Source organism: Odocoileus virginianus, chromosome 20, assembly GCF_023699985.2.
Source record: "Odocoileus virginianus isolate 20LAN1187 ecotype Illinois chromosome 20, Ovbor_1.2, whole genome shotgun sequence".
In the NCBI taxonomy this organism is placed as follows: Eukaryota; Metazoa; Chordata; class Mammalia; order Artiodactyla; family Cervidae; genus Odocoileus; species Odocoileus virginianus.
Genome location: NC_069693.1, coordinates 44,205,625 through 44,229,831, shown reverse-complemented (window position 1 = coordinate 44,229,831; position 24,207 = coordinate 44,205,625). Strand labels below are relative to the sequence as shown.

At 37.1% G+C, this 24,207-nt stretch overlaps 1 protein-coding gene across 2 annotated transcripts in view; it reads right to left on the bottom strand.

Moving 5' to 3' along the window:
- The window catches only part of ITFG1 (integrin alpha FG-GAP repeat containing 1), a 300,650-nt gene that overhangs the window by 221,955 nt on the left and 54,488 nt on the right, over positions 1 to 24,207 (bottom strand). For both annotated transcript variants that reach the window (XM_070451356.1, XM_070451355.1), the window contains exon 7: positions 3,622 to 3,683. In XM_070451356.1, coding sequence (XP_070307457.1) covers positions 3,622 to 3,683 — 62 coding nt within the window. The remainder of the gene's footprint in view (positions 1 to 3,621; positions 3,684 to 24,207) is intronic.

The window sequence follows — 24,207 nt, the reverse complement described above, 5'->3', positions numbered from 1 at the left end:
AACAGAGGACATAGAGCAGAAAGTGGCTGATTTGGACCAGAATATGAAAAGAGATTGGAAGATTAGAAGAATTGCTTTACACAAGATCAGCAAACGCCTTTACTCCTAAACTAAGTAGTTTGATCTTTAAAAAATTTATTGAGAAGCTTAAGTCCTAAAGGTTTTAGGACTGAGAGTGAGATAAATAGAGCTTTCATTATTGCAATTAATCTGGATATTGCATATCAGATGGAAAATCTGGAGGTGGGGAGATAAGTAGAATTTACTATATCCTGGGAAACAGATGGATGATTAAAGGAGTGGAATGTTGGGGACAGATAAGGGATAGATATGAGAACACAGAATGCCTACTAATGCAAAGGTAATAGAAAATACAAAGGAAGGTCTAATTGGGAGCAGGAAAAGAAATTATTTTAGATAAGAGATATATCAAGGAAATGATTAGAAATGTAGGACTAGAATTCAAGGAAGAGAACAGAGGAGTATCATGAAAGGAAAGAGTTGAGAGAAGAATGGCAAATCAAGACCCACGAATAAACACACCCACCACCTTTTATGTTAGAAATTTTCAGTCTTGGCCCTTTTAGGCCAGATGATTTTTCTTCTTCCTTCCTTTTTTTTCTTTTTTTTTTTTAAATTAAAGTAGAGTTGATTTACAGTGGTGTGCCAATCTCTGCTGTATAGCAAAGTGACTCCATTATATACAGATATACATTCTTTTTTTAGTATTCTTTACATTTTAGTTTATCCCAGGAGATTATTGATAGAGTTTCCTGTGCTACATACTGTAGGACCCTGTTGTTTATCCACTCTGAATGTAACAGTTTGCATTTAACACTCCAAATTCCCAGTCCTCCCCTTTAGCAACCACAAGTCAGATCTCTATGTCTGTTGAGTCTATTTCTGATTTATAGGTAGGTTCCTTTGTGCACATTTTAGATTCCACATATAGGTGATATCATATATGTCTATCAGACTTACTTCACTTAGTATGAGAATCTCTAGTTGCTGCAAATAGCATTATTTCATTCTTTTTTATGTCTGAGTAATATTCCATTATACAACACACACACATATATATACATACACCACATCTTCTTTAATCATTCATCTGTCAATGGACATTTAGGTTTTTCCCATGTTTTGGCAATTGTGAGTTATGTATGAACTTTGTTATGGTTCATAATTGAATTATTATGATTATTGCTACCAAATGACTGCTATGTTATTGCTACCAAATGGAAGTAATTGCTGTTTTTTTATTTTATTTTATTTTCCATTTATTTTTATTAGTTGGAGGCTAATTACTTTACATCATTGCAGTGGTTCTTGTCATACACTGAAATGAATTAGCCATGGATTTACATGTATTCCCATCCCGGTCCCCCCTCCCACCTCCCTCTCCACCCGATCCCTCTGGGTCTTCCCAGTGCACCAGGCCCGAGCACTTGTCTCATGCACCCAACCTAGGCTGGTGATCTGTTTCACCCTAGATAATATACACGTTTCAAAGCTGTTCTCTTGAAACATCCCACCCTTGCCTTCTCCCAGAGTCCACAAGTCTGTTCTATATGTCTGAGTCTCTTTTTCTGAAAAAAATATTCCACGCAAACGGAGACCAAAAGAAAGCAGGAGTCGCAAGATAAAGACCATTGCTCTGTTTTTTAACTCCTTGTAACATGGGGTGAGTACGTCTCATCACATCAGTCGGAACTGCCTACACTCACATCTTAGTGCTCCTCCTCATCTATTAATTTCTGACCTCCCAGAGCATCTACCACAGGGCTGTGCACACCACGGCTGACCAAAAAGATTTGCTGCAGCTCATACTCCTCTCCTAGCTAACAGGCTTTATACGTTTTGAAGACTTTTTGGTCAATTAATGTGTTACTGCAACTTGTCCAATCACTAATTAAAAATGATTCTCCCATTTTACGAAACTTAAACTTTGTCTGAACTAGTTAATTTTGAGTCTACATTCTCCTTAATTTGTACTAAAGAGTTTTACGTTACTGATAACACAAATACCTTATGGATCCAGCTATTTTACCACAAGAAAAATCGTGTCTATTGGCAAACAATTTATTAATTTTCCTTAAAGAAAATAACAAAGGGAAAAAAGATCCCCTCCATAATCTAGTCTCTTCATGAAGATTTTTCTCCTATGAAAGTTGCTTCATTTTATTATCTTTAAGTCAGCTAGGCTGAGAGGAAATAAAATACTTAAAAGTAGTCCCTGATTTTATAAATATATATTTATTAACAATGAGGCTTTTCTCTCCCAGATGCATACTAATAATCAATCAAAATGACTGATTTTCTCACTTTCTAAAGCCTCAAGATTCATTTGATTTCAAGGTCACCTGAAAATGAATATCCCCTACTAGTGGAAGATTTCATATACAGTAACCATTAAGAATATAACAACCATATTTCTATCATCAGAAAAACAAATACAACTACATTTAAAAAAGATCAACATTAAACAAAGATAAATCTTTCCAGTGTGGAAGTCTTTCTTCTTTCTCCTTGCCTCATTAAAAAGAGAAAGAAGGATCAGATTGCTGAGCTGGGGTGTAGTTAGTAATATTCAAAAGCCCTAATCTTGTCTAAACAAAGCTCTTCCCCTCTTCCTAGTTTCCTCCTATGAAGAAATCTGAGTTATGACTCTGATATAAGAGATGGCAAATAATGAATCTTCTTCCACGGGCTTGTGCTTTACATTGTTTAAGATCTGTTTATTGTTCATGAGTATTTTAACAAAAATCTATTAAAATGCAATGGGTTTAATTTGGATTGAATAAAAGACAATCTAGTGTAAATAGCTGGGAAATCAAGTGATCTCAAACTAAAATTTGGTAAGTATCTGCTGTGTGCCAGATACTTTACACACATTGTTTCATTTTAATCTTCACAGTCTATGAAGCAGACATTCTTACTTCTGTTTCCCATATGAGAAAAGTGAGGTTTAATACTTGACCATTATTTAATGAATGTCACTCAGTTGACCAATTTGGCCAGTCCTCAAATTCTATCCTCTATTATGTACCTACAATTGAATTTTAAAATTTGGGGTAGTCTATTCTGCATTAATATAATCTACCTCAAGCTAAAAATAAAACCATGACACCAGTTTGGGAATATTCTACTTGCAATTTAAAAAAATATGGGGAAGTTTCATTAATTCTGGTCAATGTGGCAGTAAATTTAGTGACTGTTGTTCTTATTTTTTTTATAGAAGCCTGAAGGCAAAGAGGAAAAATAAGTCTTTTAAAAAGGGTTTTCTTCAACAAACCATCATGCTGACAAATTAAATGACAGGCACCTTTCTCACCAGCTGACAGCCTAGCAGGGTCCCTGTTAACATGCGCATTAGGACAGACTGATTGGTTTAATTGGCAGTCATGCTTAAAAACCTGCAGAGGAATTGATGCTGAATGAATCATTTCCTTCAGCAATATTCAGCAGTTTGAATGCAGCAATGCAACCAAAAGCTCTTAAAATTGTTCTATTTATTGTTGAAATCAATCGACCAAGTGATTACTTTCATTTTATTTTCTAAAACTGTGTGCTTTTCATTGAAAGTCATCATTTAAAAATGCTTAAAAAAAGATTTCTTACCAAATTTTCCCATATCTCAAACTGGAAGGCACTAGAAGCAGACAATGTCGTGAGGAATAAATCTAGGAGGAAAATAACAGAATTGTAAGCTTTGTTACTGATGTGTACATTTAAACAGGAAGAAATACAACACATAAAAAGTTATAATACAGTTGCATTTAAACATATCTTAAATTTTATATATACATATATTTATGTACATCAAATGATGCTTATTAACAGTTTATAAGATCTAGATCTAAGCAACATCAATGGTGGGTCCTTTGATGTGACTCCGTTCAAGTTCAACAAGGAATGGTATAAGTATTTTTTTTTTTTTCGGCCTAAGCACATAGCATGTAGGATTTTATTTCCCTGACCAGGGATGGAATCTGTGTCCCCTGTAGTGGAATTGTGGAGTCTTAACTGCTGGACACCAGGAAAGTCTGTAAACTTTATTTTAATGTGCTTGATCCATCAAAGAAAATAAAGCAGTGGCCCTGTATTAATACAATTAAAGAAAATGCATTTAAAGGGAGCATTTAGTATTAGTCATTCAAAGGCATTCTTTACTTTTTTTTCTTTCATAATTCTAGTTCATTTTATTATAGCAATATTTTTAAAAGTGCCATTATAATCTCAGATAGGTCTCTTAAGCTAAAAAAAATATTTTTGTACAATGATAATTGATAGTTCCACATCTAGTCCCACTTTTCCTAATGGATACATCATCCTAAGCAAAGAAGACAATTAAAGACCACCTGCATATTCTTTCTGGTATATTGAAAGTGGTAAAAACTATAAAATGAAACAACAAAATGTGTTTTAGGGACCAGTGCTATCCTACACAATGATGCAATTAAATGCATCTTTTTAAAAAATTTATTTTTTTAAATTTGTCTTTTTGAAGGATAATTGCCTTACAGAATTTTGCTGTTTTCTGTCAAATCTCAACATGAATCAGCCATAGGTATAAATATATCACCTTTCTTTTGAACCTCCCTCCTATCTCCCTCCCCATCCCACTCCTCCAGGTTGATACAGACCCTGTTTGAATTTCCTGAGCCATACAGCAAATTCCCATTGGCTATCTATTATACATAAGGTAATATAAGTTTCCATGTTACTCTTTTCCTACATCTCACCCTCTCCTCTTCCCATGTCCATAAGTCTATTCTCTATGTCTGTTTCTCCAATGTTGCCCTGTAAATAAATTCTTCAGTACCATTTTTCTAGATTCTATATGTATGTGTTAGAATACGATATTTGTCTTGCTCTTTTTGACTTACTACACTCTGTATAATAGGTTCTAGGTTCATCCACCTCATTAGAACTGACTAAAATGTGTTCCTTTTTATGGCCGAGTAATGTTCCATTATGTATATGTACCACACTTCTTTATCCATTCATCTGTCGATGGACATCTAGGCTGCTTCCATGTTCCAGGTATTGTAAATAGTGCGGCAATGAACAATGGGATACATGAGTCTCTTTCAATTTTGGTTTCCTCAGGGTATATGCCTAGGAGTGGGATTGCTGGGTCATATTGTGGTTTTAGTCCTAGTTTTTAAAGGAATCTCCACACCGTCTTCCATCGTGGGTGTATCAAATTACATTCCCACCAAAAGTGTGAGAGCATTCCCTTTTCTCCATAACCTCTCCACCATTTACTGTATATAGAGTTTTTGATGATGGCTATTCTGACTGGTGTGAGGTGATATCTCATTGTAGTTTTGATTTGCATTTCTCTAATAATGAGTGATGTTGAGCATCTTTTCATGAGCTTGTTAGCCATCTGTATGTCTTCTTCGGAAAATTGTCTGTTTAGGTCTTCTCCCCACTTTTTGATTGGGCTGTTTGTTTTTCTGGCATTGAGTTGTATGAACTGCTTTTATATTTTGGAAATTAATCCTTTGTCAGTTGTTTCATTTGTTATTATTTTTTCCCATTCTGAGGGCTGTCTTTTCACCTTGCTGTGCAAAAGCTTTTAAGTTTGATCAGGTCCCACTTGTTTCCTTTTGTTTTTTTATTTCCGTTACTCTAGGAGGTGGGTCATCGGAGAAGGCAATGGCACCCCACTCCAGTACTCTTGCCTGGAAAATTCATGGATGGAGGAGTCTGGTAGGCTGCTGTCCATGGGGTCGCGAAGAGTCAGACACCACTGAGCGACTTCACTTTCACTTTTCACTTTCATGCATTGGAGAAGGAAATGGCAACCCACTCTAGTGTTCTTGCCTGGAGAACCCCAGGGATGGCAGAGCCTGGTGGGCTGCTGTCTATGGGGTCGCACAGAGTCGGACATGACTGAAGTGACTTAGCAGCAGCAGCAGGAGGTGGGTCACAGAGGATCTTGCTGAGATTTATGTCACTGAGTGTTCTGCCTATGTTTTCCTCTAAGAATTTTATAGTTTCTGGTCTTATATTTAGGTATTTAATCCATTTTGAGTTTATCTTTGTGTATGATGTTAGGAAGTGTTACAGTTTCATTCTTTTACATGAAGCTGTTCAGGTTTCCCAGCACCAATTACTGAAGAGGCTGAATTTGCCCCATTGTATATTCTTGACTCCTTTGTCAAAAATAAGGTACCCATAGGTGCATGAGTTTACTTCTGGGCTTTCTATCTTGTTCCACTGGTCAGTAGTTCTGTTTTTTGCCAGTACCATACTGTCTTGATGATTGCAGCTTTGTAGTATAATCTGAACTCAGGAAGGTTGATTTTTCAAGCTCCATTTTTCTTTCTCAAGACTGCTTTGGCCATTCAGGGTCTTTTGTGTTTCCATATGAATTGTGAAATTTTTTGTTCTAGTTCTGTGAAAAATGTCACTGGTAATTGGACAGGGATCACACTGAATCTGTAGACTGCGTTTGGTAGTCTGGTCATTTGAATATTGATTCCTCCTGCCCAGGAACATGGAATACCTCTCCATCGACTTATGTCATCTTTGTTTCATTAGTGTCTTATAATTTTCTGTATACAGTTCTTTTATCTCCTTAGGTAAATTTATTCTACACATTTAATTCTTTTTGTTGCAATGGTGAATGGGACTGATTCCTTAATTTCACTTTCTGATATTTCCATGTATTGGTTTTATATCCTGAAACTCTGCTAAATTCATTGATTAGCGTCTAGTAATTTACTATCTTTAGGGTTTTCTATGTGTAGTATGATGTCATCTGCAAACAGTGAGAGCTTTACTTCTTTTCCAATCTGGATTCCTTTTATTGCTTTTTCTTCTCTGACTGCTGTAGCTAGGACTTCCAGAACTATGTTGAATAACAGTGGCAAAAGTGGACACCCTTGTCTTGTTCCTGATCTTAGGGGGAATGCTTTCAGTTCTTCAACATTGAGAACAGTATTTGCAGTAGGTTTATCATGTATGGGCTTTATTATGTTCAGGTAGGTTCCTTTTTTTGAAGTGTTTTAATCATAAATGGGTGCTGAATTTTGTCAAAAACTTTTTCTGCATCTGTCCAGATTATCATATAATTTTTATCTTTCAATTTGTTAATATGGGGTATCACACTGATTGATTTATATATATTGAAGAATCCTTGCAATAAACCCAACTTGATCATGGTGTATGAGTTTTCTGATGTATTGCTCAATGCTGTTTGCTAAAATTTTGTTGAGGACTTTTGCATTTACGTTCATCAGTGTTATTGGCCCGTAGTTTTCTTTTTTGTGTGTTGTCTTTGTCTGGTTTTGGTATCGGGGTGATGGTGGCCTCATAGAATGAGTTTGGAAGTGTTCCTTTCTCTGAAAATTTTTGAAAGAGTTTTAGAAGCATAGGCATTAACTTTTCTCTAAATATTTGATAGAATTCTCCTGTGAAGTAATCTGATCCTGGGCTTTTGTTTTTTGGGAGATTTTGGATCACAGCTTCAATTTCAGTGCTTGTAATTGGGTTGTTCATAATTTCTATTTCTTACTGGTTCAGTCTTGGAAGATTGAACTTTTCTAAGAATCTGTCCATTTCTTCCAAATTATCTATTTCATTGCCATATAGTTGTTCACAATAGTCTCTTATAATCCTTTGTATTTCTGCATTATCTGTTGTAACCTCTCCTTTTTCATTTCTAATTTTGTTGATCTGATTCTTTTTTTTTTAACGAGTCTGGCTAAAGGTTTGTCAATTTTGTTTATCTTCTCAAAGAACCAGCTTTTAGTTTTATTAATCTTTACTATTGTTTCTTTCATTTCTTGTGCATTTATTTCTGCTCAGATCTTTATGATTTATTTCCTTCTACTAATTGTGGGGCTTCTCTGTTCTTCTTTATCCAGTTGTTTTAGGTGTAAAGTTACATTGTCTATTTGATATTTTTCTTGTTTCTTGAGGTAGGATTGTATTGCTATAAACTTCCCTCCTAGAACTGCTTTTGCTGCATCCCATAGGTTTTGAGTTGTCATATTTCCATTGTCATTTCTTTCTAGAGATTTTTTGATTTCCCTTTTGATTTCTTCAGTAACCTGTTGGTTATTTAGAAACGTGTTGTTTAATCTTCATGTGTTTGTGTTTCTTTCAGTTTTTTTCTTGTAATTGATATCTAGTCTCATAGCACTGTGGTCAGAGAAGATGACTGAAATGATTTCAACTTTCTTAAATTTACTAAGGTTTGATTTGTGACTCAAGATGTGGTCTATCCTGGAGAATGTTCCATGTGCCCTTGAGAAGAAGGTGTATTCTTCTGCATTTGGATGGAATGTCCTGAAGATATCAATGAGGTCCAGCTCACCTAATGTATCATTTAAGACTTGTGTTTCCTTATTAATTTTCTGTTTTGATGATCTGTCCATTGGTGAGAGTGAGGTGTTGAAGTCTCCTACTATTATTGCAGTACTGTCAATTTCCCCTTTTATGTCTGTTAGTCTTTGTCTTATGTATTGAGGTGCTCCTATGTTGGGCACATACACATTTACAATTGTTATGTCTCCCACTTGCATTGATCCCTTGATCATTATGCAGTGTCCTTCCTTATCTCGTGTAATGTTCTTTAAGGTCTATTTCGTCTGATATGAGGATTGCTACTAGAGCTTTCTTTTGCTTCCCATTTGCATGGAATTTATTTTTCCATCCTCTCACTTTCAGTCTATGTGTGTCTTGAGGTCTGAAGAGGGTTTCTTGTAGACAGCATATAAATGGGTCTTGTTTTGTATCCATTCAGCCAGTCTGAGTCTTTTATATATATATATATATATATATATATATATATATATATATTCCTATTGCCATTTTCTTAATTGTTTGGGGTTGCTTTTGTAGATCTTTTTTCTTCTCTTGTATTTCTTGACTATATAAGTCCATTTAACATTTGTTGTAAAGCTGGCTTGGTGGTACTGAATTCTCTTAACTTTTGCTTGTCTGAAAAGCTTTTTATTTCTCCATCAGTTATGAATGAGATCCTTGCTGGGTACAGTAATCTTGGTTGTAGATTTTTCCCTTTCAGTACTTTAAATATATCCTGCCATTCCCTTCTGGCCTGCAGAATTTTTATTGAAAGATCAGTTGTTAAGTGTATGTGATTTCCCTTATATGTTATTTGTTGCTTCTCTATTGCTGCTTTTAATATTCTTTCTTTGTGTTTAGTCTTTGTTAGTTTGATTAGTATGTGTCTGGGCGTGTTTCTCCTTGGGTTTATCCTGTATGGGACTCTTTGTGCCTCTTGGTCTTGCTTGACTATTTCCTTTTCCATGTTGGGGAAATTTTCAACTATAATCTCTTCAAAAATTTTCTCATACCCTTTCTTTTTCTCTTTTTCTCCCAGACCCCTATAATTCGAATGTTGGTGCATCTGATATTGTCCCAGAAGTCTCTGAGACTATCCTAAGCTCTTTTCATTCTTTTTACTTTATTTTGCTCTTCAGAAGTTATTTCCACAATTTTATCTTCCAGCTCACTGATTCATTCTTCTGCTTCAGACAGTTTGCTATTGATTCCTTTTAGAGTATTTTTAATTTCAGTAATTGTGTTGTTTGTCTCTGCATGTTTATTTTTTAATTCTTCTAGGTCTTTGTTAATTGATTCTTGCATTTTCTCCATTTTGCTTTCAAGGTTTTTGATCATCTTTACTATCATTATTCTGAATTCTTTTTCAGGTAGTTTGCCTATTTGATCTTCATTTATTTGGACTTCTGTGTTACTAGTTTGTTCCTTCATGTGTGTAGTATTTGTCTGCTTTTTCACTATGTATTTTTTAAACTTATTGTGCTTGAGGTCTCCTTTTCCCAGGCTTCAAGGTTGAATTCTTTCTTCCTTTTGGTTTCTGCCCCCTAATGTTAGTCCAGTGGTTTGTGTAAGCTTCCTATAGGGTGAGATCTGTGCTGAGTTTTTGATTGTTTGTTTTTCCTCTGATGGGCAAGGCTGAGTGATGTGGTAATCCTGTCTGCTGATATTCGATTTGTATTTTTGTTTTGTTTGTTGTTCAGATGAGGTGCTATTGTGCTACTGGTGGGTGGGTGATGCTGGGTCTTGTATTCACGTGGTTTCCTTTGTGTGAGTTCTCACTATTTGAGACTCCCTAGGTTTAGTTCTCTGGTAGTCTAGGGTCTTGTAGTCAGTGCTACCATTCCAAAGGCTCAGTGCTTGATCTCTGGTTGGGAACGAAGATTCCACAAGTGGTTTGTTATGGCATTAAGTGAGATTAAAACAGATATCCAAAAATGAGAACCACAGATCAACCACAGACAAATGGCAGTTAGAAAATCAGGCAAATAATAATTAAAATAATGGAATATACACATATACACATACGCCCAAGAGCAAAGTCAAAACATCCAACAAAAATATAGTAGGTTGACCTGGTGAACAAAGGAAATAAAAAATTATATTTACCAGTTAAAAACAAAACTAACTAAAGCACAAACTGGAAAACAAAACTAAAGCAAGGTGCCAAGTGGGGAATAAAGCAATGAAAACAAAACTAACAAATATGCTGAGAGGAAAGGAAAGAATAGATATGCAAAGTTAAATAGAGGTAGATGAAGAAGATTTATATATGTTAACGGTTAACTGCAAGGGGAAAAGAACAGTAGGAAAAGCAAACAAAGGAATAAATGTAGAAAAAATAATAGGTTTAAAAAATTAAAAATTAAAATTAAAGAGAAAAGAAAAAAAAAAAAAGAGGAAAACTCCAGAGACCTGCAAAAGCCCACCAAAGAGGCAGAGGTTTATGACAATAAAAAAGGTGACTGAGGAAAAAGAAAAAAAAAAAAGCTCAAAAGCTTAACTGGATTTCTTAGTGCTAATAAAATTGACAACTACAACAGAGGGGGTAAAAAGGAAGAAAAGGAAAGGAAAAATCCAAAAGAATCTACAGAACAAGTAAAAAAAAAAGAATAATAAATGTTTTTGTTCAGTCACTGCTGTCAGAGTTCTTTCCCTTGCTGGGAATCACAGTCCACCTTAGGATAACCTCCAACACTGTGCTGGTCTCTGGACCTGCTGTGGGTGCAGCTCAGATTCTAATCTGGTCTTATTCCTGTGTGTTCTTGGCCTCCAATGTCCAGAGCTATCAGAACTAGTACGTTTTCTTTTGTGGGAGCTCTCAATGGCCTTTTATATATTCCATGGACAGAGAGTCTGCCTAGTTGATCGTGTGGATTTAATGTGCAGCTTGAACCTAGACAGCATATTAAAAAGCAGACATTCCTTTGCGAATGAAGGTCCATTTAGTCAAAGCTATGGTTTTTCCAGTAGTCATGTATGGATGTAAGAGTTGTTCTATGAAGAAAGCTGAGTGCCAAAGAACCGTGGTGTTGGAGAAGATTCTTGAGAGTCCCTTGGACTGCAAGGAGATCCAATCAGTCCATTCTAAAGGAAAGCAGTCCTGAATATTCATTGGAAGGACTGATGCTGAAGCTGAAACTCCAATACTTTGGCCATCTGATGTGAAGAACTGACTCATTGGAAAAGACCCTGATGCTAGGCAAGATTGAAGAGGGGAGAAGGGGATGACAGAGGATGAGATGGTTGGATGGCATCACCGACTCAATGGACATGAGTTTGGGTAAGATCCGGGAGTTGGTGATGGACAGGGAGGCCTGGTGTGCTGCAGTCCATGGGGTCGCAGAGTCGGACATGACTGAGCGACTGAACTGAACTGTACAGCTGGTGGGAAAGTTTTGTGTCTTCTTCCTTAGCCACACTGCCGCTGCGTTTCAACTGTGGTTTTATTTCCACCTCTACATGTGGGTCGTCCACAGGGGTTTCCTCCTAAGGCTGCCCCAGAGGAGTTGGGTTTAACCTGTGAGGGCCAGGTGTGGATGTGCTGCAGCTTCTTGGGTTGCAGGGGTCTGGCAGCACCAGGTATTCAGGGGGGTTGGCAGCTAGGGCAGCAGGAAACATAGTGCTCTAGAAGGCTCTGGCAACCAGTGGCCAATATGCTCCAGCATTCTTTCTTGGAGAACCCCCCTCCATGACAGAGAAGCCTGGCAGGCCACAATCTACAGGGTCGCAAAGAGCTGGACACGACCGAAGCTACCCTGCGCACACAGAGGCAAGACTTTTTTGCCTGTGGCAGCTCTGCCTCAGTGCGAGTTGAGCGTGAAGGTGGCACAGCTGCTTGGCTCATGGGAACCCTGGTGGCACCAAGTGTGCAGGAACAAGCACTGCCTCCACCACAGGAGCTATGGCCCTATGGCCTTTTTCCGAGCCTCCTGTAGCTGGGGATCAGAAGGCTTCTTTGGCCAGTCTTTCTCTGTAGCTCCTCCTGTATAGGCACTTAGAGGGCTTCCTTGCCTAGGGTCCTTCTCTGTAGTTTCACATGTCAGGCACATAGAGGGGGCACCCCTGGCTGGGGTCCTACTCTGTAGACTGGCACTTCAGGCACTCAAAGGGGCACTCTGGGTGGGGCCGTACTCTGTAGTTCGGTGCCTCAGTCACCTAGAGGAGCACCCTGGGTGGGGTGCTACTCTGGTTCAGTGCCTCAGGCATTTGATGGGTCAGCCTCTCTACTGTTCAGCTGCCAGCGCTGGCATGTGGGGAGAGAGAGGCTATGGTGATGGCTCCACCCCTACAGTGACTCAGCAGTACCCCCTTGCTTCCATGGCTGCCTGGCTTTCCTCCGCTGGCATTTCCCACCATGATCTCCTCCCTCACATCCCCTCAATCCGTCTCTCTGCAGTCAACAGCAGCCCTCGCCCTGGGGTTGCTCCACAATCCCTAAACTCCAGCTCCCAGCTGCTGCGCCTTCCAGGGGACCAGCATTCCCATCTGGGATATGTATGGCTGCAGCAAGGACTCTGATTCTCATTCCATTTAGGCGGCCACAGATCAGCTGTTTCACTCTCAGCCTTAAATGTTTCTCCTCTGACTCAGATAACTGCCTTGATGTGGGGGTCGGATCGCTGCTTCAGTTCCCCCACCTACGGAGGGCAGGTCTAGTCCTAGTAACATTCCCTTTTCCCCCCTAGTTCCTTTGTCCTACCAAGTTTTGCGTGGTTCTATATATTCTTTCCCACTGGTCAGGTACTCCTGTCCACTCTCATCTGGTGTTCTGCACGCACTTCTGTGTCGAAGGTGTATTCCTGATGTATCCGTGGAGAGAGATGTACTCCACGTCCACCTACTCCTCTGCCATCTTGTTCCTCCTCTATTCTTTACTTTTAAAAACAATTATGTGTACTACTTTTGTATCTTACACATTTTAAGACAGGCTATATTTTTTTTTAAAAGATAGTCTAATCATAATCACATTTTTGCTTTCTCCCTCTAAAAGCAACACTTTACTATATATCATAGTCAGATTTCAGTATTATTTATTAATTTATTTTAAAAAATTATTAATTTTTAATTGGTGGATAACTGCTTTACAATACTGTGTTGGTTTCTGCCATACATTAACGTGAATCAGCCACAAATACATATGTGCCCTCCCTCTTGAACCTCCCTCCCACCTCCTATCCCATCCCACCCGCTCTAGGTTGTCATGGAGGACTGGGTTTGAGCTTCCTGTGTCATATAGAAAATTCCAACTGGCTATCTATTTCACATATGGTAATGTACATGTTTCAATGCTACTCTCTCAAAGCATCCCACACTGTTCTTCCTCTACTTTGTCCACAAGTCTGTTCTCTATGTCTGCATCTCCACTGAATTTCAGCGTTATTTTAAATAATATTAAAGTACCCACAATCATTAGCATACATGTTAAGTGAGCAATAAATTGTATTTCAAATTTTAAGTAATAGAATTATTTCCATATATTTCAACTAAAGTTTTATTAAAAAGTGCAAGAATTTTAAAAAGATGGTTTGAAAAATAGTAGGTTGACATTCAAATCAAACAACCTATTAATGCAAAGGCCAGGTAATCTGCAAGTCTATTCTAGCTGCATCATTTATTACCTTTGTGTAATGGCAATTTTATTTAATGAATATGAAAGTTTTAAAATGATAAGCTGACTCAAAGGAATATTAAAATGACACCCTCTTGCACTTTTAAAAGATGAAAGTGGTATAAAGACCATGACTATCTCAAAGAAAAGGTTTTCTTTTTCAACCAATTAAATATGTTTAGGAAACTATCATTCATGTTTTCTGTAAAGGCTTCATATGAATTTAATGAAGCTAACTTATATAATAATGATAATGATAAACATTTTCATAGAACCCTCTGAAGGCTAAGTAACTTGTGTGTGCTGCTTGTGTGCCTGAGTGTTAAAGTTGCTTCAGTCATGTCCGACTGTTTGCAACCCTTGGACTCTAGCCAGCCAGGTTCGACTGTCCACAGGGATTCTCCAGACAAGTTTACTGGAATGGGTTGCTATGTCCTCCTTCAGGGGATCTTCCCAACCCAGGGATAGAACCTGTGTCTTTTCAGTCCCTTGAATTGGCAGGTGAGTTCTTTACCAGTAGCACCACTTGGGAAGCCTAGCTGAACCCAAAACTAACTCTGAGAAAGTGGAACAATTGTCTATGTCAATGTATCAAATATCTCTACATTTATTTTCACCACACTAAGGATGCTTCGCTTATGAATACAAAAATGTAGTTTTTTTTCTTAATCTTTGGTCAATTTGGACTTTTTATTTATTTCTGGTTGCACTGGGTCTTTGTTGCTGCAAGTGGGGCAAGTGGAGGCCACTCTTCTTTGCGTTGCATAAGCTTCTCTTGTTTCAAAGAATAGGATCTAGAGTGTATGGGCTCAGTAGTTGCGGCTTGCAGACTCTGGAGCAACAGTCCAGTAGCTGTGGCACATAGGCTTGGTTGCTCTGAGGCATGTGGAATATTCCCAGATAAGAGATCAAACCCACGTCCCCTGCATCAGCAGGTGCATTCTTATCCACTATACCATAAGGAAAGTCTGAAATGTAGTCTTTTGTAATGGTAATTTCTTTAATCTGTTTAATCATCTACTCCCAATGAGGTATTTATTTCCATACTCCACTAGGAAAACTCCCAAACAACATCTGTGATTTGGGAGATGACATACCTACAATCAATCTTCTCTCCTTCACCCATGGATCCTTCACACTGTCATCAGCATGATTAAAATAGAAAAGTGCAAATTTGATCTCATTCCTTCTCTTCCAGGATACAGTAAATTTCATTTGTCAGGTGAAGCCCACCTACCTACATTTCTAGGCTCATTTCTTGCTACTCCCAAGATGTTTGTTGATTCTATTTTCACAGCTTCACTAGTTATTTAATAAGACTTTTAAAAATAGTAAAGTAAGATGAGGGACTGGAAGTACCTTATAAATCAGATTTTTAAAAAATTCATTTCATCATTCAATTATATAAAGGAGTTACAGAAAAATAATTCATTTTGCAAAGAAATAAAAATGAGACAATTATTTAGTAACAATTCAATATGAAGAAAAATGCCTCAGATTTTGAATGAGAATAACAGTTTGAAAAAAATTGTGGTCAACAAAGCAATAAAGTTCTTACCATCCTATATGGTTAAGAGTATTGTACATGATAAAATTAAAGGAAATGTACTCAGTAAAACTAATGGATGCTGTGACATGTCACTGAGACTCCTCCAGACTGTATATTGTCATCCTGCTTAATTTAACTTACATGCAGAGTACATCATATGAAATGCTGGGCTGGATGAATCACAAGCTGGTATCAACATTGCTGGGAGAAATATCAACAACCTCAGGTATGAAGATGATACCTCTCTAATGGCAGAAAGTGAAGAGGAACAAAAGAGCCTATTGATGACGGTGAAAGGGGATTGTAAAAAAGCTGGCTTGAAACTCAACATTCAAAAAACTAAGATCATAGCAACTAGTCCCATCACTTCATGGCGAACAGAAGAGGAAAAAGTGGAAGCAGTGACATATTTCATTTCCTTAGACTACAAAATCATTGTGGATGGGGACTGTAGCCATTAAATTAAAAGATACTTGCTCCCTGGAAGAAAAGCAATGACAAAGCTAGACGGTGTATTAAAAAGCAGAGACATCACGTTGTATACAAAGGTCCATTTGATCAAAGCTATAATTTTTCCATTAGTCATGTATGGATGTAAGAGTAGGACCATAAAGAAAGCTCAGTGCTGAAGAGTTGATGCTTTCAAATTGTGGTGCTGGAGAAGACTCTCGAGAGTCCCTTGGGCTATAAGGAGATCAGTCAATCCTACAGGAAATCAACATCGAATACTCACTGGAAGGACTGATGCTAAAACTGAAGCTCTATTACTTTGCAATAGTAATGCAAACAGCCTGATGCAAAGAGTCAACTCTTGCATGGGAAAGGTTGAAGGCCAAAGGAGAAAGGGGTGGCAGAGGATGAGGTGGTTAGATAGCATCACCAACACAATAGACATGAGTTTGAGCAACTCCGGGAGACAGTGAAGGACAGGCAAGCCTGGCATGGAGTCCATGGGGTTGCAAAGATTTGGACATGACTTAAAGACTGAACAACAACAAATAAAGACAGTAAAATTAGATTGCTTTTGCAAAGCTCAACTCAGGAAACACAGGAAAGATATAAAGCCTGAACATAAATAATAAATTAAAACCTAAGTGTGAAAGCCTCTTGGGGAGCAAAACAAGAGGTTTTTACCTCCGTCCTGAAGGGCAAGGAAAGCTGACGAATAAGACCAGAAGTTAACGGTCTTAATGGTAAGAGTAGAAGAACTCTGAGTGAGGGCCCAGAAGTGCTCTGAAAGTTAAATTCTCCATCCAAGTACTAATCAAGATTAGTATTAAGATTAGCTTAATACTTAAGATTAGTATCAAGGTTAGCTAACCTTTCAAGATGGGGTGTGTTCAGGGTGGTATGGCCCTAGACAAGGTTAAATTCTCAACTTAAGCAGGTCTGCTATGCTAAGGTTAGAGCCTTAATAGTAAAAAATGATACTAGATCCATGGGATAGGAACATCTAGTTGCTAACATGAAAATCCTGAATCTCCAGATTCACTTGAATGGATTTTCAGAGCCTTCAGAAGTGGACTGTTAGAGGCTGACATTCTCTCATTTGAAGATGACGGAGAAATTGCCCCTAAAGGCTAGCTCTCTTGCTGAAAAAATTTTCTACTCTATTAGGGAACACTGCTCTCACTTCCTGCAGTCTGTCCCATCTTCTCTGCTGCAACTAGGCCAAAAATGGGTTAAGTACAAGATAACTTGACTAGGAATGTGATGGTCATTTGAGGGAGAAAGGGATATAGCCTCAATTAAGTGCAGTGCCTAGCTAACAAGCACTGGCAGGAACCAGGAGAGTAAGCATGAGACTATATTGTGAGGGTAGGGGTTGAGGAGTGGGTAGAAAAGATGGGGTGCAGAATGAGATACAATAAGGAGTTGGGGATATGGTGATTTCACTGGATCTCATCTACTGTAGAAGTGACACGACTCATTTTACAGGAGTAAAGCTATGTATTTTGGATATGGGTTTGCCTTTCTCATTTTGAAAACTAATTTTAAAATGCTAACAGAAATATTATGATGACAGTGGACATCACTGGCATTCATTTGAAGAAATAAGCCATATCAAAAGACTGCACTATGAGTTAGTGAAAAATTCAAGATATAAGTCCCAAAGTCAATTGAATCCTTGTTCATTAGATTCTTTTAACAATTAAAATAGTGAAAATAGTCAATGTACATGCACTTTCTTCTCAAAATACACAGCCAAGTGTGTGCAAAAACATGAAATGGTTTATGCTTCAATTATCTCCATTCATAGTTTGAAAGGAACAAACTTTACTGCATTTTAATCATTGCCAAGTGCAGCACAGTCTTCCTTTCAAATGAAGAACCCTTCAGTTAATGGTGGCATCAAAAGGAAGGCTTGGGAACTTAGAAACTGAATTGTAAGTTTAACTATGTGAAATAAACCATGTTAGGAAAAATCAAAACAAAGATTAATCATTAATAATGGGCACCTAACATCCTTTTGATATACTATGGTATGAAGGAAGAGATTAAATATTGTGATTTCTGGCATTGTATTCTTTCAGTACATTTTGATCTTTTAAGAAAAAAATTACAATGGAAATTTTTAAAAAGAAATATTCATAATGTCATTTAGAGTTCCTACATGAAGAAGTTGTTCTTCAATATTGAGAGTCACTGTATTTCCAAAGAAGTTCATGGTTCATTTGGGAAAAAACACAGGTAATAAAATATTATTGGTATTTTCTGGAACCATCAGACATTTTCACAAAGAATGTTTGAACCAGGAGAATTTGCCAAGTTCACGTTTACATCTGTTCTGTAGTACTGTCCTGTCTTTCTGAGTGCCAGTTACACTAGTGAAAGGGCAGCAAAAGAGTGAAGAGTAAAATTATCTTTCATCTGCTTCCACTTGTCATAAAACAGTATACCAAAGCACATATGACTGCTGAAAAGTGAAAGTCGCTCAGTTGTGTCTGACTCTTTGCGATCCCATGGACTATAGTCCATGGAATTCTCCAAGCCAGAATACTGGAGTGGGAAGCTGTTCCCTTCTCCAGGGGATCTTCCTGACCCAGGGATCGAGCCCAGGTCTCTGCATTGCAGGTGGATTCTTAACCTTCTGAGCCATCAGACTGCTGAAGTCATTAAGATAAACCAGATAATGCCAACAACTCTTCCCTTTCACAGCAGGAGTTTAATTGCATTCAGAAGCTGAGAGGTCATCAACTCAAATGGTATGTGGCATGAGCATCTAACGTAAGAGGTTCTGCTACAACTGAGATCATCAATTAGGAGAAAGGCACAGGGCATACAAACTGTCTAAAGATCTCTGGATGGGAAAAACAGTAGGAAGCAGGGAACTGAGAGGCACTAAAAAGAGGCCATTACTGACCAAAGAGGACGGCAACTAGTTAGCTCCAGCCAACTGTTGTTGCTACAGAAATATAATTTTTAAATATGGAAAATCATACTTGAAAAATATTGAAATACAATTCAAAATATTTTAAGCAGCATGGGGAAAAAATGAAAAACATGTCTGCAGAGTTAATTTGAGGTACTAGATTAAAACCTCTGAGAGATTATTGCTTTGGTTACATATTTGTTCACAAAGAACCAACCCTATTTCCTAGATTCCCTATATCAAACAATGCTGCCAGGTAATATTCTGTACAAAAGCACTAATTTAGTAGATGATATGAGGAACGTATTTGAATGGGTCTTCATTCACAAGATACTATCCTAAAGAAGAAGCCTAAATTTCCAGAAATCATTTAAGAATTTCACTGTTTAAGTATAATTTGTAAACTTTTATCTAGACTTCCTTTCCCTTTCTTTCTCTTTCCTATCCTGAAACATTGGGCCCTAAATGAAGATTCTCCATGTTTAGCAGAGCTCTGACTAGAGACTTAGACACCACACTCTGGAACACATGCACACATTACTATTAATATATGACTGAAGGACCTTATGAGTCCCGCCCTGCTTCCCTTATGAGTCAAATCATTATCAGAAGAACTTTTGTTGTAAGAAAAAAAAAGGTTAGATAGATGGGAGCCTGTTAAGCATCCTGAAATTGAGTTTAAGGGCGTTACAATTTTCATTTGATGAAGATTAGCAAGAGAGAACGTGATATGTTATTATTATTTTTAAACTGGGATATAGTTGCCTTACAATGTTGTGTTAATTTCTGCTGTACAATGAAGTGAATCAGCCATGGGTATACATATGTCCCCGTTCCTCTTGGGCCTCCCTCCCACCCAGCCTCCACATTCCCACCCCTCTAGGTCACCACAGAGCAAAGAGCTGAGCTCCCTAAACTGTACCGCAGTTTCCCACTAGCTATTTTACACACTGTACATGTCAATCTCAAGTCTCCCAATTCACCTCACTCCCCTAACCCCCACTGCATGTCCACATCTGTTCTCTACATCTGTCCCTTTATTCCTACAAACAGGCTCATCTGTACTGTTTTTTCCTAGATGCCACATACATGTGTTAATATGATACTTGTTTTTCTATTTCTGACTTGCTTTACTCTATATGACAGACTCTAGGTTCATCCATGTATCTACAAATGACCCAACTTCATTCTTTTTATGGCCGAGTAATATTCCATTGTATATATGTACCATACCTTCTTTATCCATTTGTTTGTAAATTGGACATATAGGTTGCTTCCACGTCCTGGCTATTGTAAACAGTGCTACAATGAAGACTGGGGTGCATGTCTTTTTGAATTATGGTTTTTTTCAAGGTAGTAAAAAATAATTCACTTGCCAATGCAAGAGACACAGGTTTGATCCCTGGGTCAGAAGATTCCCTTGAGTAGGAAACGGCAACCCACTCTGTATTCTTGCCTGGAAAATTCTATGGAGAGAAGAGTGGCAGGCTACATTCATGGGGTCATAAAGAGTTGAACATGACTGAGCAATTAAGTACACACACACACACACACACACACACACACACACAAACACACATGTGGATTTGCTGGGTCAGGTTACTATTATAAGGCATTTATTATTATGGGGCATTTATTTTTTATAACTTGAATATTACATTTTTAAGAGAAATATAATGAAGATAATTATGGTTAAGTTAGTGATCTTCTGTTATATGAATATCTCAGTTGAAGACACATATTTCCACTACTCCTGTGAGATCAGGGTCTTAAAGAATCTGGGGGAGTTGGCAGTTTTAATTTTTCCAATCTTGCAATATTTCTATGGGTTAACACACATTAACTTAAAATTCCAATATGAGAACACACTCCACTTCCAGAAGAATCCTCTAGATTCCAGAAGATGATGGAATCTCTTCATTAGAGATGATAATATTTTATAACGGAAAAAACTGGAGTGTAGGAGCTTGGCATTAATCATCACTAAGATTTTCAGATTTCTCCATTAACTCTCATTAAAGTTAATTTTCTTGAATGAATGAAAGCTTTATAATACAAATTTTAGAACTGCATTAGGCCTGACGATTTTTCTTAGAGCAATGAAGTCAACCTGCATACATTCAGTTTATACAATAAAGCTATTTACTTTCATTAGTCCCTTTCCCAAATCCTGATCCTTTCTAATCTTAAGAAAGGATCATGTTTACTTTATCATGTCTACTCATTCAAAAACAAATGTTAGGTAAAGTTTATATTATTAATATAATACACACACTAAGTGTGTATTACAAATTTATAAAGATGTCATACTTGCTAACTGCTTAGAAGCTGCCTTCACAATTACTATTATCCAAAACCAGTTCTTCCGGCAGGTGAAACACGGCATCTAGTATTCCTGAGTATCTATACTGATGCTAAAGGACCTTCCCACCAAATGTATCTTTTCTGGAATTCTGTCTAATTAGCTGTTTCATTTTTAACAGAATTCTTAGTTTTCATCACATGATGGGCTCTTACTCAGGGGCCAGGGTTAGAGAAGAAACCCCAGTCTTGCTCACAAAAATAGTGGCTAGACATTTAAATCAAATTCAACCTGAAAGTAATTTATTTCTTAAGTGGTACAATTCAATCATGATGATGAATAATCTAAAATTTATCAGCAGAAGCTGTTAGTCTCTCTGATAACTGCTATGTCAGACTGAACTGCAAAACAATATATATGGTCAGCAGAGTTTAGCAGACTATCCCTCTTAAAAGTCCAAGACCAGAATAGTTAAACATAAAAATTAGTTATTTAGAATTATTTAAACTCATAGTTACTCAAAAGCAAACCTCTGACAGTAGGCAGTATTCCCCATCTAGGCTAGAAACTCTTGATTTTTGCATTGTCTTCTACTCTTAACTTGTTTTTCTAAGCAGCAGTCAGGAACTTTCTGCAGACTAGAATAAAAGTGGACTTAATTAGATAATCCATATATATGGTTTCTATGCATCATTTTTGAGACATACTGGAAGAGAATATTTTTGCTGAATCTAGAGAAGTGTAGTGATAAAATGCTTGAAGTATAATAATTCCAATAAATTGGAAAAAGTAAAGCAAAATATGAATCTCCCCAGGCTTCATTTCCTTGCCTTTATAATGGTATGATAGGACCAAATGATCTTTAAAATTTCTTTCATGTCTATCTACCTACTCATTCAAAACCTTTTAAGCCTCCCCTATGTGCTTGGCATTCCATTAGGTATTGGATAAACACAAATGAGGCGAGCTCCTTGTCTCTGAGAACTTTTTGTCACTACCAACACATGTTATTTTATAGTATATACAGCTCTTTTTATATATAATAAGTTAAAACCAAACAATCAAATCACCAAGAAATTTTAGGTAAAAGCAACTTCTTAAAATAATGAGACATATTCAAGGCCTCTATCTCATTCAAAAATAAAAGTAAAGCATATTAATGTAATACATAAAGTACAACTGACAGTTACAAAAATTGTTCATATACCCATTCTAGCCATATGAAATTTGAAGTAACTAATAATTCTGAGAATTAAATTTCTTCAAGATTACACAATTAAAGGAGTCCCTAAATTTTACATGTGAAATTATAAATATATTTTTCTTAAAGTAGAAATCAGTAATGATTAAACTGTACATACTAAATGCATTAAAATTTCCTTTCAAATAGCTCCATGCCTCTGTTTGCCTTTGTCTTTCAAAAGATTTGATTATAATGTCTTGGTATGAGTCTCTTTCAATTTGTCTTTGTGGAAATTTATTGAGTTTGTTGGATATTTATATTCACATCTTTCATTAGATTTGGCAAGTTTTTGCCATTTAGTCTTTTAAATATTCTCTCTGCCCCTTTCTCTCTTCTTCTTCTGAGACTCCTACAATGTTTCATGGGTCTCTTATGCTCTGTTCACTTCTCTTCAGTCTTTTTTCCCCCTGTTCTTCAGATTCAATAATATTCATTGTCCTATCTTCAAGTTACCTGCTTGTTCCTCTGTTGCATAGATCAGCCTTCAAATTCCTCTAGTGAATTTCATTTCAGTAATTGTACTTTTTAGCTCCAAAATTTCTTTGTGGCTACTTCTTAGTGGTTTTTTTTTTTTTTTTGTATTTTATTGATATTTCATAGACTGTTTGAAATACACCATTTCATTCATACACTTGTTTTAATGATTTTCTGCACAAACGGAAACTTGCTGTGTGACCCGGGGAACTCAAATTGGGCTCTGTAACAATCTAGGAGGGTGGGAAAGAGCGGGAGGCGGAAGGCAGGTTCAGGAGGGAGGGAGCATATGTACGCCCTTGGCTAATTCACGTTGACGTACGGTAGAAATGAACCCAATACTGTAAAGCAGGAAAAATGAACCCACTAGTATAAAGCAAATTACCCTTCAATTAAAAAAAATTTTTTTTAAAAAGATAAAGTAAAGCAAATAGATAGGAAACTCCTAAAACTCAACAACAAAGACAACCTGATTGAAAAATGCACAAAGGACAGCCCACAGCCCATGGGGTCGCAAGAGCTGGACATGACTTAGCAACTAAAAAATAGCTATGGAAAAAAATAGAAAATAACAAATATTGGCAGGCAGGTGGAGAAACTGGAACCCTATGCATTATTAGTGGGAATAAAACATGATAAAGCTGCTGTGATGGGAGGTCCTCAAAAAACTAAAAATAGAATTATCATTTTGTTGTTGTTCAGTCACCAAGTCATGTCTGATTCCTTGCGACCCCATGAACTACATCATGCCAGGCTTCCCTGTTCTTCACTATCTCCTAGAATTTGCTCAAGTTCATGTCCATTGAGTCAGTGATGTTATCTAATCATTTCATCCTCTGCCAGCCCCTTTTCCTTTTGATTTCAATTTTTCCCAGCATCAGGGTCTGTTCCAATGAATCTTCTCCAGTGAATGGTGGTTGCCAAGGGCTTGGAGGAAGAGGAGACAGGGAAGTTACTGTTTAATATGTATAGAGTTTCAGTTTTATAAGATGGTTAAGAGTTAAGGCCATGGTGATGGTAGGACAACATTATGAATGCATTTAATGCAACCGAACTATACCCTTAAAATTGGTTATGTGGTATATTTTATGTTATGTACAGAAATGAAAAATGAATAAATAAAACTTTAAAAATCTTTGTTAAGAAAAAGTAACTTTATATGTATTCCCTGGCTGATTCATGTCAATGTACGACAAAAACCACTACAATATTGTAAAGTAATTAGCCTCCAACTAATAAAAATAAATGAAAAAAAGAAAAAGGAATTTTATGTTACGATAAATGGAAAGTTAGCCATTAAATGTAAGATAATGACAAACCATCAAAAATCTGG